We start from the raw sequence: 14,392 nt of genomic DNA, 5'->3' as shown, positions 1-14,392 counted from the left end.
GTCAACCGGTAGAGATTTTGGACTATTGTCTCGATTGAGGTTACATGCTCACATGATGTTGCTATACCACATGGTCACGAAAACCTGTAGTTTGCATGCGTTTTTAAGCATTGCGGTTTAAATTATCGTGATTTTAAGCCATTGAAATGCAATCAGCAGCAAAAGAGAAAACATTTAGATATATATGCGTGAAGACGGTACTCAAAAAGTACGGGAGTATTGAACCAAGTTATGTTTGCTGCTTTATAGGTCTTTGGACAGTTTAATACACACGCTTATATGTGTCAAAATGCCCATCTTTGCAAATATACTCATAAACATGGTAATTTAGGTCTTAACTGAAAGCAAACAGCTGAGAAAGAAAAAAACACACGTGTAACAGTATTTTGGATCTGGGCAGCTCTTAAAGTGACAGCAGTCTAATATTCCTGTTGTCTGACATTCATGTTAATCAAACAAAAAAATACTCACTGCTCTTGAGTAAAATATATATTATATTTTATATAGAAATATATATTTATTTTACACAGTGAAGAAAATGCAGTGTTTTTATACATTTGATTACTTTATACAATGTATGTAGCATTCCTTATTTATTTATTCTACTGTACTTGTTTTTAGTGAGCTTGGGGTTTTTTTTGTTTGTTTTTTAGGCTAGAATTAATCGTTTTTAAGCAAAAATAACTATACCGTGGTATATATTGCTACCGTTAAATAAAATTACTCATACCGTGAAATAAGATTTTGGTCATATCGCCCACCCCTACTAGGAAGTAAGTATCAAAAACATACAGTGTAATCAGTGTAGTCCGAATAATATTCAGCACAACCAGAGTAGTCCAATTCCAGAGAAAATTACTGTTTTTTTTTTTTTGTGAATTAAAAACATTAAGTACAACCAGGCTAGTCTGATTCCCAACTGAATGACTCTCATGAACCAGTTCTTTTCAGTGCATCTGGGGGCGTATTACAGAACGATCCTAACTTTAAAATCTTATCTTATCTGTTTGATAACCATGGTAATTTCAGTTAGGACCACATTTAGGACAAAAGCTATTACAGAACAGCATTTCCTAAGTGCGTTATCTTATCTTAACTACAGATAGGAAAGCGTTATTACAGAAACCTCCTAACTTGACAAAAAACCCTAAAAACTGTCTTAACTTTAGGACAACCCCACAGCTGTCCTAACTTCAAAATTATTTGAAAGCTAACGGGGAAAAAACGCTTACAATTGTGCTGTCCGACAATGGTATTACATTTATTAATAGTTGAAAATGAAGAACGAAGATGTTTAATAGTAGAAAGTCTCTTGGAGGACCCTGAAGATGTGTTATATTTTGATGACAAAACACTTATAAGTAATTACAGACTGCCGCACAACATATTACAGTTAGCACAGGAACTGCAGCCAGCATTATAGAGACCAACAAAAGTGTCACGGAGCATTACTGCTTGTAGTGCAAGTGACTAATGCCTTATGTTTTTTTTGCAAAAGGCGATTTTGAAAGTGAAGTAGCTTCTATTATTTTGTTTACCTCATCAGCAGCTCGGGCAGTGTTGGTTGCTTGGTAATAGACCTGAGAGTGGATTGTCGAGTTTGATAATGCCATTTAAGATTTCCTAACTAGAGATAAGATACTGTTTTGTAAGATAGGATAAGAATCCCAAATCAAGTTAAGATTTGCTTCTGTAATACAAATTTGCGAAAAGTCCTAAGTTTAACATATCATATCTTAAGTTAAGACCAAAGATAAGAAACTTTCTGTAATACGCCCCCAGAACCTTAACTTCACACCAGTTGGTTCTTTGATTTTTTAGAGCCTTTATGTATTTTTTTATTTTTTTTACTGAAGCAGGAACATTTAGCATGATCAGTGCAGTCCGATTCCTGGGTAAAAGTCTCTTTATATTGCATCAAAACATACAGTTAATATATGTTGCATCTAAAAAGACTGTGAAATCAGTGAAAAATCTTTAAACATCTTTTTCAATAATTGTTTAAAATTTATTTATTATTTAAAATGATCAATTCATAGTCATTTGGCAATGAAATTCAATTTTTCCAAATATTCCTTTCTCAAAACTACTCCAAAAAATTGTTAATGGAACTTTTAAGGTACCAGAAGGGTTTAGACAAATTGGAATAAATTTTAAATTCCTCCATGTAATTTAATTAATGTATCTCTAATATCTCTTTAATCTCAGGTGTGTCTCACACTGACTGCGAAGCGTATGGCTCGGAAGAACTGTCTGGTTAAGAATCTCGAAGCTGTAGAGACACTAGGATCCACCTCAACTATCTGCTCAGACAAGACTGGAACTCTGACCCAGAATCGAATGACCGTCGCACACATGTGGTTCGACAACCAGATCCATGAAGCTGACACCACTGAAGATCAGTCTGGTTTGTTCTTTTCTTCTCATGCAGAGCCTAATGATGATGTAGTCTTGCCCACTTGATGACACCAGTTCTTCCCTTCAGATTTTAAGTTGATCTCTTTCTGCAGGTGCATCATTTGATAAGAGCTCGGTGACATGGGTGGCTCTGGCCCGTGTGGCGGCTTTGTGTAACAGGGCTGTGTTTAAGGCAGCGCAAGACTCGCTGCCCATCCTAAAGAGGGACGTTGCGGGTGATGCTTCTGAGTCCGCCCTGCTCAAGTGTATCGAACTGTCCTGTGGCTCAGTCAAGGTGATGAGACAGAAGAACAAGAAAGTAGCCGAAATCCCATTCAACTCTACCAACAAATACCAGGTTTGTCATCAGTTACTGATTTTCAAAATCAAACAGAAAATTCAACAAGTTTCAACAAACAAACAGTAGCACTTTGTGTCGTGCAAATATTGTTGTTATTGTGAAAATAGTGGAACTAATATTGTTTGGCTCTGATAAAAGTCTAAATGTAAATCTGAAATCTTTTTATTTGAGTCAAATGTGGATAATAAAGTGTCTGGAACACCTCAGCAGCATAGAAATGGAGTGGAATCACATCCTTAGTTAAGTGTAGTCATCCCTCCTTCCATATTTCCCCAGCTGTCCGTCCATGAGACAGAAGACCCCAACGATAACCGCTACCTGTTGGTGATGAAGGGGGCGCCAGAGCGCATCCTAGATTGTTGTTCCACCATAATGCTGCAGGGTAAAGAGCAGCCCATGGATGAGGAGTTGAAGGAGGCCTTCCAGAATGCCTACCTGGAGCTTGGAGGACTTGGGGAGCGAGTGCTGGGTGCGTATATATGGTATTATTTCACAGCACTCTAGAATACTCCAATCTGATTGGTAAGACAACATTCTAGATCAGATATTTTTTGTATAATGGTCTCTAAACTGCCTAATTGACCATTGTTCATTTTCTACACGTTAATATATTTGATGTCCATTTTTGGGAGTTTGAGCGGCTATGTAATAAGCAGAAAAATGTATCATTGTGGCGAAATAAACCCCTTTATGACATATGAATGGTTGAGTATATAGATTATCGATTATATTAAACTATATGCATCAAAAGTTTGGAATTATTTTTTCCTTTTCTTTCCTAAATTGAATAAATTTCATTTTAAAATATATTCAAATAGAAAACATTTTTTTCAATTGTACTAATAGAATATTACTGTTTTTACTGTATTTTTCATCAAATAAATGCAGTATTCGTTTGCATAAGAAATATCTTTCAAAACATTAAAAAACTTTATTTTAAATCATACAATTTCCAATACCGATACCTTACTCTTCAATTCCGGTTCCTGAACGATTCTTTTTTCGATACCAATTTTATGAAATCTATTTTAATTACCTTATCTCAAAAAAATAAAACTTTAGTTTTATTTTTTGCTTCTTTACGTTTATACAGACTGAGACTCAGACTCCTGAGTCACTGCACATAGGAAAAAAATATATCCAACACAATAAATCAGTGCACATAATTTTAATAAAGTTTACACATCTGTTAAGCTATGTGTACACTAGTGCATGTTCATTTTAAAACGCATAGCTCAGACAGAATCATCATTTCCATTCATTATCTACTAATTTACTGATAAGCATTAGTACCTTCCAGCGCTGTCTGCCGGTATGTATAACGTTGCATGTATATGCCTTCTCTCTTCCGCAATCGCTGTTCTGACTCAGAGGACAAAACATATTTCAGCAACATTAACATGGCCAAAACACACATTAGACGGCAAACGGAAGTTATTACAAACACTCGATGGTGGTTTAAAGTGAGTTTTGAGTAAAAGCGGAATATAAATCTTATTTATTGTCTTGTGTAGCATGATGCTACAGTGTGCATGAATGGTCACGTAATGCGCACTTTCGGTCATGTAGTATGGACGCAGATCTTTTCTGAAACGCCAGTATGGACGAGGATCGTTTTCATTTTGAAACAAAAACGCACCAGTGTAAACGTAGCCTTACATCTAAGGGGGTTGGGATGCTTTTACGCTACAGCCTTACGTGTGAGCCACACCTCTGAGTGTAACCGGTGTAAACTAGGTGTGTTCGACTTCACGCGGCGCTGCGCAGGACCGAGAGAACGATAGAGAGCAGACTGCTTCATATGCTTTCGAATCGCTCTCCGGATGTCAAACACCAATCGATCTGCACAGCGCTGCTTCTAGTCGAATACACCTAGTGCTGCAGGCTTATTGGCTCACTGATGTTGACGAGATTAACCGAATGACAAGACTTTTTCGATACTCGATGGTATCGAGGCAATTCGGTCGGTGACTAAAAAGTATCGAACTCGAGACCCAGCCCTATATATATTATACAAATATGTGTAAACTTGCCTTCTTTCTACAGGATTCTGCCACGTCTTAATGCCCGAGGACCAGTACCCTAAAGGCTTTGCCTTTGACACAGAGGATGTAAATTTCCAGACAGACAACCTTTGCTTTGTGGGACTGATGTCAATGATCGACCCGCCCCGTGCTGCCGTGCCTGACGCCGTGGGAAAGTGCCGTTCTGCTGGAATCAAGGTCATCATGGTGACAGGAGATCACCCCATCACTGCCAAGGCCATCGCCAAGGGTGTGGGCATCATCTCAGAGGGTAACGAGACTGTGGAAGACATCGCTGCCCGCCTCAACATCCCCGTCAGTCAGGTCAATCCAAGGTAATGCAATGACCAGCGCAATGTAAACGTACATGGCACCTCAACATGCATTTATGGTGCGGTCAGATTAGCGAAATTTCATGTGCAAAAAAAGATTAATTGTTTGTCAGTAGTATAGCGATGGATGAAGCACAGCTCTCACAGAAATCACCTCCAAACCAAGCAGCTTTCTGTCGGCCAATGTGGCCAGCTTGAACCTATTTATCAGTATTTATTGTTTGTGTGTTTTAGGGATGCCAAAGCTTGTGTGATTCATGGAACCGATCTGAAGGACTATTCTCAGGAGCAAATAGACGAAGTTCTGCGGAACCACACTGAGATTGTGTTTGCCAGGACGTCTCCTCAGCAAAAACTCATTATTGTAGAGGGTTGCCAGCGACAGGTAAGCACACACTTGCATTTCAAGATGGTTTATGTTCCTCAGTCCTCCAAAAGTCTTGTGTAATTTTAATAATGTCCTGATTATAGCTTTCGATACATGTCCTGTTTATGTTTCTGCCACTTAGGGAGCCATTGTGGCTGTAACAGGTGATGGTGTGAACGACTCTCCGGCCCTGAAGAAGGCTGATATCGGTGTCGCTATGGGCATTTCAGGGTCTGATGTTTCTAAACAGGCCGCTGATATGATTCTGCTGGACGACAACTTTGCCTCCATTGTTACTGGAGTAGAAGAAGGTGAGGAAGACAAGAGGAGACTAGTGAATTGGAGGGAAGGACTGATGTGTGAATGAAGGCCTACATGGTCTAGTGGTTAGTGCTGCGCATTTGCGGAGCAGTGCATGCAAAGAGACAAGAGTTCACGCCCATTGGAGTATATGGTTAGAGAGTTGGAATTGTAACCCAGAGGTTGCGAGTTCGAGTCTCAGGTCCGGCAAGAATTGTAGGTGGGGGGAGTGAATGTACACCAAACCTGGGTGTCCCAGCATAAAAAAAATGGCTAAATTATTCTAAATGCAGCGCACTAATTCCGAGTGTGGGTTACCATACTTGGCCACATGTAACGTCATTTTCACTTCACTTATGTTGTCAAACATCATATGAAAATCCATTTCTCCCCATGCAGGCCGACTTATCTTTGATAATTTGAAGAAGTCCATTGCGTACACTCTGACCAGCAACATCCCTGAGATCACCCCCTTCCTGTTCTTCATTATCGTCAATATCCCTCTGCCCCTGGGCACCATCACCATCCTCTGCATCGACCTGGGAACTGACATGGTAAGCACGAAAAACAGAAAAGGAAAATAGGAGAAATAATGACCTACTCTCACACTAATTAATATACATTCACACAAACCAGAACATAAATCTATATTTCTCTCTACCTCCACAGGTTCCTGCTATTTCCCTAGCTTATGAAGCTGCGGAGAGTGACATCATGAAGAGGCAGCCCAGGAACCCTGCCAGAGACAAACTTGTGAACGAGCGTCTCATCAGTATTGCTTACGGACAAATTGGTTAGTCACAAACAACTCCGAAACTGTTAGCTGTGCTACAAGCTGCTGATATTACGGTGGAAAACCTTAAATTATAAATTGTCTGGCCTGAAAAAGCCATACTAATTAACAAAATTATGAGGGGGAGGGGATTATCTGTTTCTTATCTAGCTATCATTACAGGAAAAGTTATTTGTTAATTATTTTAAAAGAACTTAAAAGAAATAAAAAATAGAATATCTGTTTTATATTTTAATGTATATTAAAATGTAATTTATTCTTATAACAGCTGAATTTTCAGCAGCCATTACTCTAGTTCTCAGTCTTCTGTGTCACATGATTATTCTAATATGCTAATTTGCTGCTCAACAATATTTGTTATTATGTTTTTTAGAATTCTTTAATGAGTAGAAATAACAAATTATTTGAAATAGAACTGTTTTGTGACATTATAACAATATTTTTAATGCCACTTTTGAGCATCCTTGCTGAATAAAAGTATTCTTTTTTTTTTTCTTTTTTTTTATATTACTGATCCCAAACTTTCAAACAGTAGCGTATATATCATTCAAACATTGGAACATTAAACATTAAGCATTAAACATTTGAACAGATCTACTCACCTACAGATTTGCACATGGTACCACTAATAAAACTAGAAAATATGAACTTGCTTGAAAACAATGAAACAGCGTTTAACTGTTACATCTTTTTGTAAATTAAATTAAAAAAAAAAAAAGATTTAAAAAACCTTTTTTATTTTATAGGGTACAACGGGGCTAAAGGCACACCTTAAGAAAAAATTTGCTATTCCCTGCACTTAAAAGGCCAAATTGCAGAAAAGAAATATATGCTTGTATTGAACATTAATGGAGCAACATATTTTGTGTGAAAATATATCATACAAGTCATTTATTTTGTTTAAAAAGCTTATGAATGTATGAGGTGGCAAGGGGGGCCTTTTACCCCACACACGGGGTAAAAGGCACACAGTATTGACACAATACTTCAGCTAAAATAATGTATTTTTTTTATAATGTCTAAGTTAATACTTGTTCAAAAAAATCACTTTAGCAAAGTTTGTACTATTTTCTGCTTATTTTAAAAAAAACATTTAATTATTTATTATAAAATAATTAATTTTTGTTCAATAAATATACTGTGATTAAAATGTTATTTAGAATATTTTAAAATACAGAAACAAATAATTTGAAAAAGTAAAGATTCTGAAAGCATTGAAGGAGATCCCATAATTAATTCTAAACATGGTGATTATCTCTAATATGGACACCCAACATAATATATGATATTTACCATATGAATTTAACCATGTCATGTCAACAAATGGAAAAGTCAGTGATCTATTAATTATCATGTTAATTACTGGGCCTTTAGCCCCAACAGCAGGGGCACTTTTTACCCCAAATACCATACTTTTACATAGTCTTTCGTTATTTAAAACTGTTGCTTTAATTATCTTAAACAAAACTGAAAATCGTTAAGACCTTTGTCTCAAAATACAGGTCCTTTTCAAAAAATTAGCATATTGTGATAAAGTTAATTATTTTCTGTAATGTACTGATAAACATTAGACTTTCATATATTTTAGATTCATTACAACACAACTGAAGTAGTTCAAGCCTTTTATTGTTTTAATATTGATGATTTTGGCATACAGCTCATGAAAACCCAAAATTCCTATCTCAAAAAATTAGCATATCATGAAAAGGTTCTCTAAACGAGCTATTAACCTTATCATCTGAATCAACTAATTAACTCTAAACACCTGCAAAAGATTCCTGAGGCTTTTAAAAACTCCCAGCCTGGTTCATTACTCAAAACCGCAATCATGGATAAGACTGCCGACCTGACTGCTGTCCAGAAGGCCATCATTGACACCTTCAAGCAAGAGGGTAAGACACAGAAAGAAATTTCTGAACGAATAGGCTGTTCCCAGAGTGCTGTATCAAGGCACCTCAGTGGGAAGTCTGTGGGAAGGAAAAAGTGTGGCAGAAAACGCAGCACAACGAGAAGAGGTGACCGGACCCTGAGGAAGATTGTGGAGAAGGACCGATTCCAGACCTTGGGGGACCTGCGGAAGCAGTGGACTGAGTCTGGAGTAGAAACATCCAGAGGCACCGTGTACAGGCGTGTGCAGGAAATGGGCTACAGGTGCCGCATTCCCCAGGTCAAGCCACTTTTGAACCAGAAACAGCGGCAGAAGCGCCTGACCTGGGCTACTGAGAAGCAGCACTGGACTGTTGCTCAGTGGTCCAAAGTTCTTTTTTTCGGATGAAAGCAAATTTTGCATGTCATTCGGAAATCAAGGTGCCAGAGTCTGGAGGAAGACTGGGGAGAGGGAAATGCCAAAATGCCTGAAGTCCAGTGTCAAGTACCCACAGTCAGTGATGCTGGTGTTGGTCCACTGTGTTTTATCAAGGGCAGGGTCAATGCAGCTAGCTATCAGGAGATTTTGGAGCACTTCATGCTTCCATCTGCTGAAAAGCTTTATGGAGATGATTTCATTTTTCAGCACGACCTGGCACCTGCTCACAGTGCCAAAACCACTGGTAAATGGTTTACTGACCATGGTATTACTGTGCTCAATTGGCCTGCCAACTCTCCTGACCTGAACCCCATAGAGAATCTGTGGGATATTGTGAAGAGAAAGTTGAGAGACGCAAGACCCAACACTCTGGATGAGCTTAAGGCCGCTATCGAAGCATCCTGGGCCTCCATAACACCTCAGCAGTGCCACAGGCTGATTGCCTCCATGCCACGCCGCATTGAAGCAGTCATTTCTGCAAAAGGATTCCTGACCAAGTATTGAGTGCATAACTGAACATAATTATTTGAAGGTTGACTTTTTTTGTATTAAAAACACTTTTCTTTAATTGGTCGGATGAAATATGCTAATTTTTTGAGATAGGAATTTTGGGTTTTCATGAGCTGTATGCCAAAATCATCAATATTAAAATGATAAAAGGCTTGAACTACTTCAGTTGTGTTGTAATGAATCTAAAATATATGAAAGTCTAATGTTTATCAGTACATTACAGAAAATAATGAACTTTATCACAATATGCTAATTTTTTGAAAAGGACCTGTATATGCATTCATTTTAGCGACTCTCGTTTAAATTCTCTACTTAAATCTATAACATTTAAAAAAAACCCATAAAATATTAGATCAAGTAAGCACAGAATCAACTTTGCGTTGCTGCACGCAATCGCATCAAGGATCAGAGAATTATGCAGAATTATGTTTTGGAAAGCACTACGCCACGTTTTTGTGCCATCTAGTGGTTTAGAGGAAAATAATATCAAAGGCGCCTTTTACCCCGGGGTGCCTTTAGCCCCGTTGTGCACTATAACTGTAATAAATATTAAAATTGTGCAGGCACCTGTGCAAAAAAAAATAAAAATTAAACACGAGTTTGTGTGTGTAGGTATGATCCAGGCTTTGGGTGGTTTCTTCAGCTACTTTGTGATTTTGGCTGAGAATGGCTTCCTGCCTTCACTGCTCGTGGGTATCAGACTCAACTGGGATGATCGTTCAATGAATGACCTGGAGGACAGTTACGGACAGCAGTGGGTGAGTGTTTTCATGTGTTGTGGAAGTGTTTCGATCGCATGCATGTCTCATGAGAGGTTCAGAGATTCCCTGCATGTTGTGTTCATGTTCCCCAGACATACGAGCAGAGGAAGATTGTGGAGTTCACATGTCACACAGCGTTCTTTGTCAGTATTGTGGTTGTACAATGGGCTGATGTCATCGTCTGCAAGACCAGACGCAACTCAGTATTCCAGCAGGGCATGAAGTGAGTTCAGGAAGTATGTGTACGTTTATGTGTTTGTATTCACGAGAAAATTTGATCTAATTGTGTTTGTCCTTTTACAGGAATAAGATTCTGATCTTTGGGCTGTTTGAAGAAACAGCTCTCGCTGCATTCCTCTCATACTGCCCGGGCATGGATGTGGCCCTCAGGATGTACCCACTCAAGTGAGTTTAACACACACACGTGCACAAATGTGTATGGGAAAATTTATTTTTCAGTTGCAAGCACACATCCAGTTCCACATCTGGTTCTCTCAAAGGAAACTATGCTTTTATTTAGCAAGGAAGATCCAAAATGACAGTAAAGACTTTAAAGAATATTATTTTTCAAATAAATGCTTAACTTTCTATTCGTCAAAAATTCCGGGGTGGGGGGAATCTTGTTGGGTTGTCTGTAATACATTTATTACAGACTAATAAATGTATTAGTCTGTAATACATTTACAATGTATTACAGACTAATGTCTTATTCAGAATACTGTTATTGAGCTTGTGAATGTAAAATCTTCATGCCACTTTGGTGTAATCTGGCTCTCTAAATATATTTCTTAATTTTATTCAATTATTGAGAATCTGAAAATAATCAAATCAAACTTGAAATTGATTCAGATTCAGATTTCATGATTCATTTTATTAATAAATAATCAATATAATTATTAGGTCATTCTTAAATACACATGTGAGACACATTTGAAACATACATATGTCACATGACCTAAAGTTATGCTATAGACACACATGTTAACATTTCATAATCTGCTACATGAAGTATATGGTAGTCAATAGTATTCTGCAATTTAAAATGTTCTCTCTTCTCGTTTATTTCTCTCATCTCCAGGCCGAGCTGGTGGTTCTGTGCTTTCCCATACAGTTTCTTAATCTTTGTGTATGATGAGGTCCGAAAGCTGCTCCTGCGCCGGAACCCTGGTGGTACGTGTCCCTTGATATAGTCTCAAAGACACATGCACAAAATGACACGCTTCTTATCAGTATGTCTTGTATAAAGACCCTGAATTGGGTCATTAATGTTCTTTCTTTAAATCAGGGATACAATAACTCAGTGTGCAAATTCTATGCAAAAACTCAACATTCCTCTAACTGATTCCCTTTTTTTCTGTCTTTTTTTGCAGGATGGGTGGAAAGGGAGACATACTATTGATCAACAAATCTTCTTTACTCACATTCCTACATCTTCCATTTTGCTCTACAACTTCTCTTCCTAACCGAGATGCACCACCATCCTCTCCTGCCCTCCTTTCAAAGAGACAGCAGCTTTAAGCCAATAGCACGTCTCTCTCCCCAAAGAGGAAACCACAAAGCACCTTCCAGATTCTCAAATGTCCACATCATGCCCCCCATTTCCTATAATAATCTTTGCATGTATTTTCACACGGCTGTGTACATAAAGTCTAATATATATCTAAAACTGGGAGCTGCATAATCATTATGTAGATTCGAAAGGAGCTTTTGACGCTAAAAAGTGAGGATGTACGCTCGCCTATTAAAAAAGGCCGTCCCTCTACCGATCCTTTACATCCATGCCTTTTCCCTCAACCTACCCTCCAGTCACACACAGATACACGAATCACACAAAACCTGTTGTTGGACCCCAATGCACACACTAGACTCCGTTTAACATAGGAATTTTCACGTACTTCACTCATGTTTTATTAATAATTGTGCTTGTTAGGTGATTTTATGTTCTTTAATCACTAATGGAGGTGGTTTGGTGGCTTTGTTTATATTTTTCATTTTCTACTTGCGTTTGATTGACATCGGCATCCTCTCTCACTTGTTCGTTCTTTTGTTTGTGTGCTTGTTTGACTGCTACAATAACCTCAAATGTTTCAATACACTCTCAGTCTCTGTGTTTTAGGGCGAAATGTAAACAATACCATATCTGATTAAACAAAAAAAGACATATCTTGGAAGATAGAAACATTGAAAAACAGTATAAAATGATTCTCTTGTATGGTTGAACTCACGTGAGTGAAACACACTAGAAGCAGGTCGGTTTCCCATCAGGTTTTGCACAGACAACTAGTATGTTGTTGAATAGCATCTCTGGAATTAAATCAACTGCCGACATGAACCGAAACACACCAGGTTTTGTTGTCCCCCTTTTATGCCAGTTAAATTAGCTGTTTTTCTATACTTAACATTAACTGTTGAAATAGATTTCAGCTGTTATCTGTCATATCAACAATTTGTTCTCCTAATATCCGATTCAAGAAAAAAGCTTTATCGTCCAAATCATTTCTGGACCAACCAACTGAGCCTGGTGTGTGCAGGTTCCAGCGCTGGTTAATCAGGAGATGTGATCGCTATGAAACAGTATCAGGTCTTGTTGTCTGTTGTCTGCGCGTGTGTGTGTGAGAGGTGAGGGACAGTGAGCTGTTGCAGTCAGCCATTGGCTGTTCATCTGACAGACATGTGAATATTGAGAATAAAGAAAGAAGGATAAAACTACTGGTAGAAACATGTATCTGAAAGGTCAAATCCAATAAAACATCTAGTACATTTAATACTACAAGTGATGTCTGACTCTTCATTTTTGCATCTTTATCTTCTTCTTGCCAAATATCTAATAAAATCTTACGTTTTTTTTCAAGAACTGTAATATGAGATGTTACTGTTAAATCACTGTTATTTGAAGATGCAATATATATAGTGGTGTGATAAAGTTTTGGCCCCCTTCCTGATTTTGTATTTTTTTTGCATGTTTGTCACACTTTAATGTTTCAGATCATCAAACAAATTTAAATATTAATCAAAGATAACACAAGTAAACACAACATGCAGTTTTTGAATTAAGTTTTTTATTATGAAGGGAAAACAAATTCAAAACCCACATGGCCCTGTGTGAAAAAGTGCTTGCCCCCTAAACCTAATAACTGGTTGGACCACCCTTAACAGCAACAACTGCAATCAAGCGTTTGTGATAACTTGCAATGAGTCTGTTACAGCGCTGTGGAGGAATTTTGGCCCACTCATCTTGGCAGAATTGTTGTAATTCAGCCACATTGGAGGGTTTTCGAGCATGAACCTTTTTAAGGTCATGCCATTCGGATTCAGGTCAGGACTTTGACTAGGCCACTCCAAAGTATTCATTTTGTTTTTCTTCAGCCATTCAGAGGTGGATTTGCTGGTGTGTTTTGGATCATTGTCCTGCTGCAGAACCCAAGTTCGCTTCAGCTTGAGGTCACCAACAGATGGCCGGACATTGTCCTTCAGGATTTTTTGGTAGACAGCTGAATTCATGGTTCCATTTATCATGGTTGGGGAAGTCATGGCCTAATGGTTAGAGAGTCGGACTTGTAATCCAAAGGTTGCGGGTTTGAGTCTCGGTCTTGCAGGGACTGTAGGTGGGGGGAGTGAATGTACAGTGCTCTTTCCATCCTCAGTACCACAACTAAGATGCACCGAACCCCCAACTGCTCCCCGGGCAGGGTGCGAACTACGGGACATGGGCTCCCCTGAAAACGTGATTTGTGAAATTTTGGGGGGGGGTCTCAAAAAATATTGACTGTGTTATTTTGACGTGCAATTCAGTTTTGTGTAATGTGATCATCGTGGATTATTATGTGTAAAATGGCAAAAATATAATTCATTCATGCATGACGGCGATTTAAACCTAATTCACTTCAATAACTATACATGCTATTCTTGTCAAGAGCATCAAGGTGTGGGGGCGCTGCGGTGCAAATTCATTCCACTCATGATTAGTGTATGTTAACTCAAAGATTTGTAGAAAAAATATAAACGTTGGATTCAACATTGGCCGTAGATCTGCGCGCGCAGTCCTTGAAATCCATTCTGCAGTTAGCATCATATAGCCACCATGGCAAAAAGAACACAAGGCGGTTTAATTAAATTTGGTTTTTACTAAGAAATTGTGTAATGATGACGTTAATGGCACGACCGATTCACCTGCTGCAAGCCCTGTTCCCCTTCAATTCGGTCACTCTACATTGCTATGGGAAATACCTTTTTCTTGAATAC

The 14,392-nt window shown here is 38.3% G+C and overlaps 1 protein-coding gene across 12 annotated transcripts in view; it reads left to right on the top strand.

Moving 5' to 3' along the window:
* Positions 1–13,087, top strand: part of LOC306878451 (sodium/potassium-transporting ATPase subunit alpha-3) — a 51,392-nt gene extending 38,305 nt beyond the window's left edge. For 8 of the 12 annotated variants that reach the window (XM_079430819.1, XM_079430818.1, XM_079430813.1 and 5 more), the window contains 13 exons: positions 2,209–2,407; positions 2,511–2,755; positions 3,035–3,227; positions 4,805–5,117; positions 5,349–5,499; positions 5,624–5,792; positions 6,181–6,335; positions 6,451–6,574; positions 10,002–10,147; positions 10,243–10,373; positions 10,454–10,555; positions 11,229–11,320; positions 11,521–13,083. In XM_079430819.1, coding sequence (XP_079286945.1) covers positions 2,209–2,407; positions 2,511–2,755; positions 3,035–3,227; positions 4,805–5,117; positions 5,349–5,499; positions 5,624–5,792; positions 6,181–6,335; positions 6,451–6,574; positions 10,002–10,147; positions 10,243–10,373; positions 10,454–10,555; positions 11,229–11,320; positions 11,521–11,549 — 2,049 coding nt within the window. In that variant the 3' untranslated portion in view covers positions 11,550–13,083. Of the gene's footprint in view, positions 1–2,208; positions 2,408–2,510; positions 2,756–3,034; positions 3,228–4,804; positions 5,118–5,348; positions 5,500–5,623; positions 5,793–6,180; positions 6,336–6,450; positions 6,575–10,001; positions 10,148–10,209; positions 10,374–10,453; positions 10,556–11,228; positions 11,321–11,520 lie in introns of all 12 variants that reach the window. The other 4 variants (XM_079430816.1, XM_079430815.1, XM_079430814.1 and 1 more) reach the window with 2 other exon arrangements.
* Positions 13,088–14,392: the final 1,305 nt, after the last annotated feature.

Source organism: Barbus barbus (genome assembly GCF_936440315.1).
Source record: "Barbus barbus genome assembly, chromosome: 12".
Taxonomy (NCBI): domain Eukaryota; kingdom Metazoa; phylum Chordata; class Actinopteri; order Cypriniformes; family Cyprinidae; genus Barbus; species Barbus barbus.
This window is presented reverse-complemented; position numbering and strand designations above follow the sequence as displayed.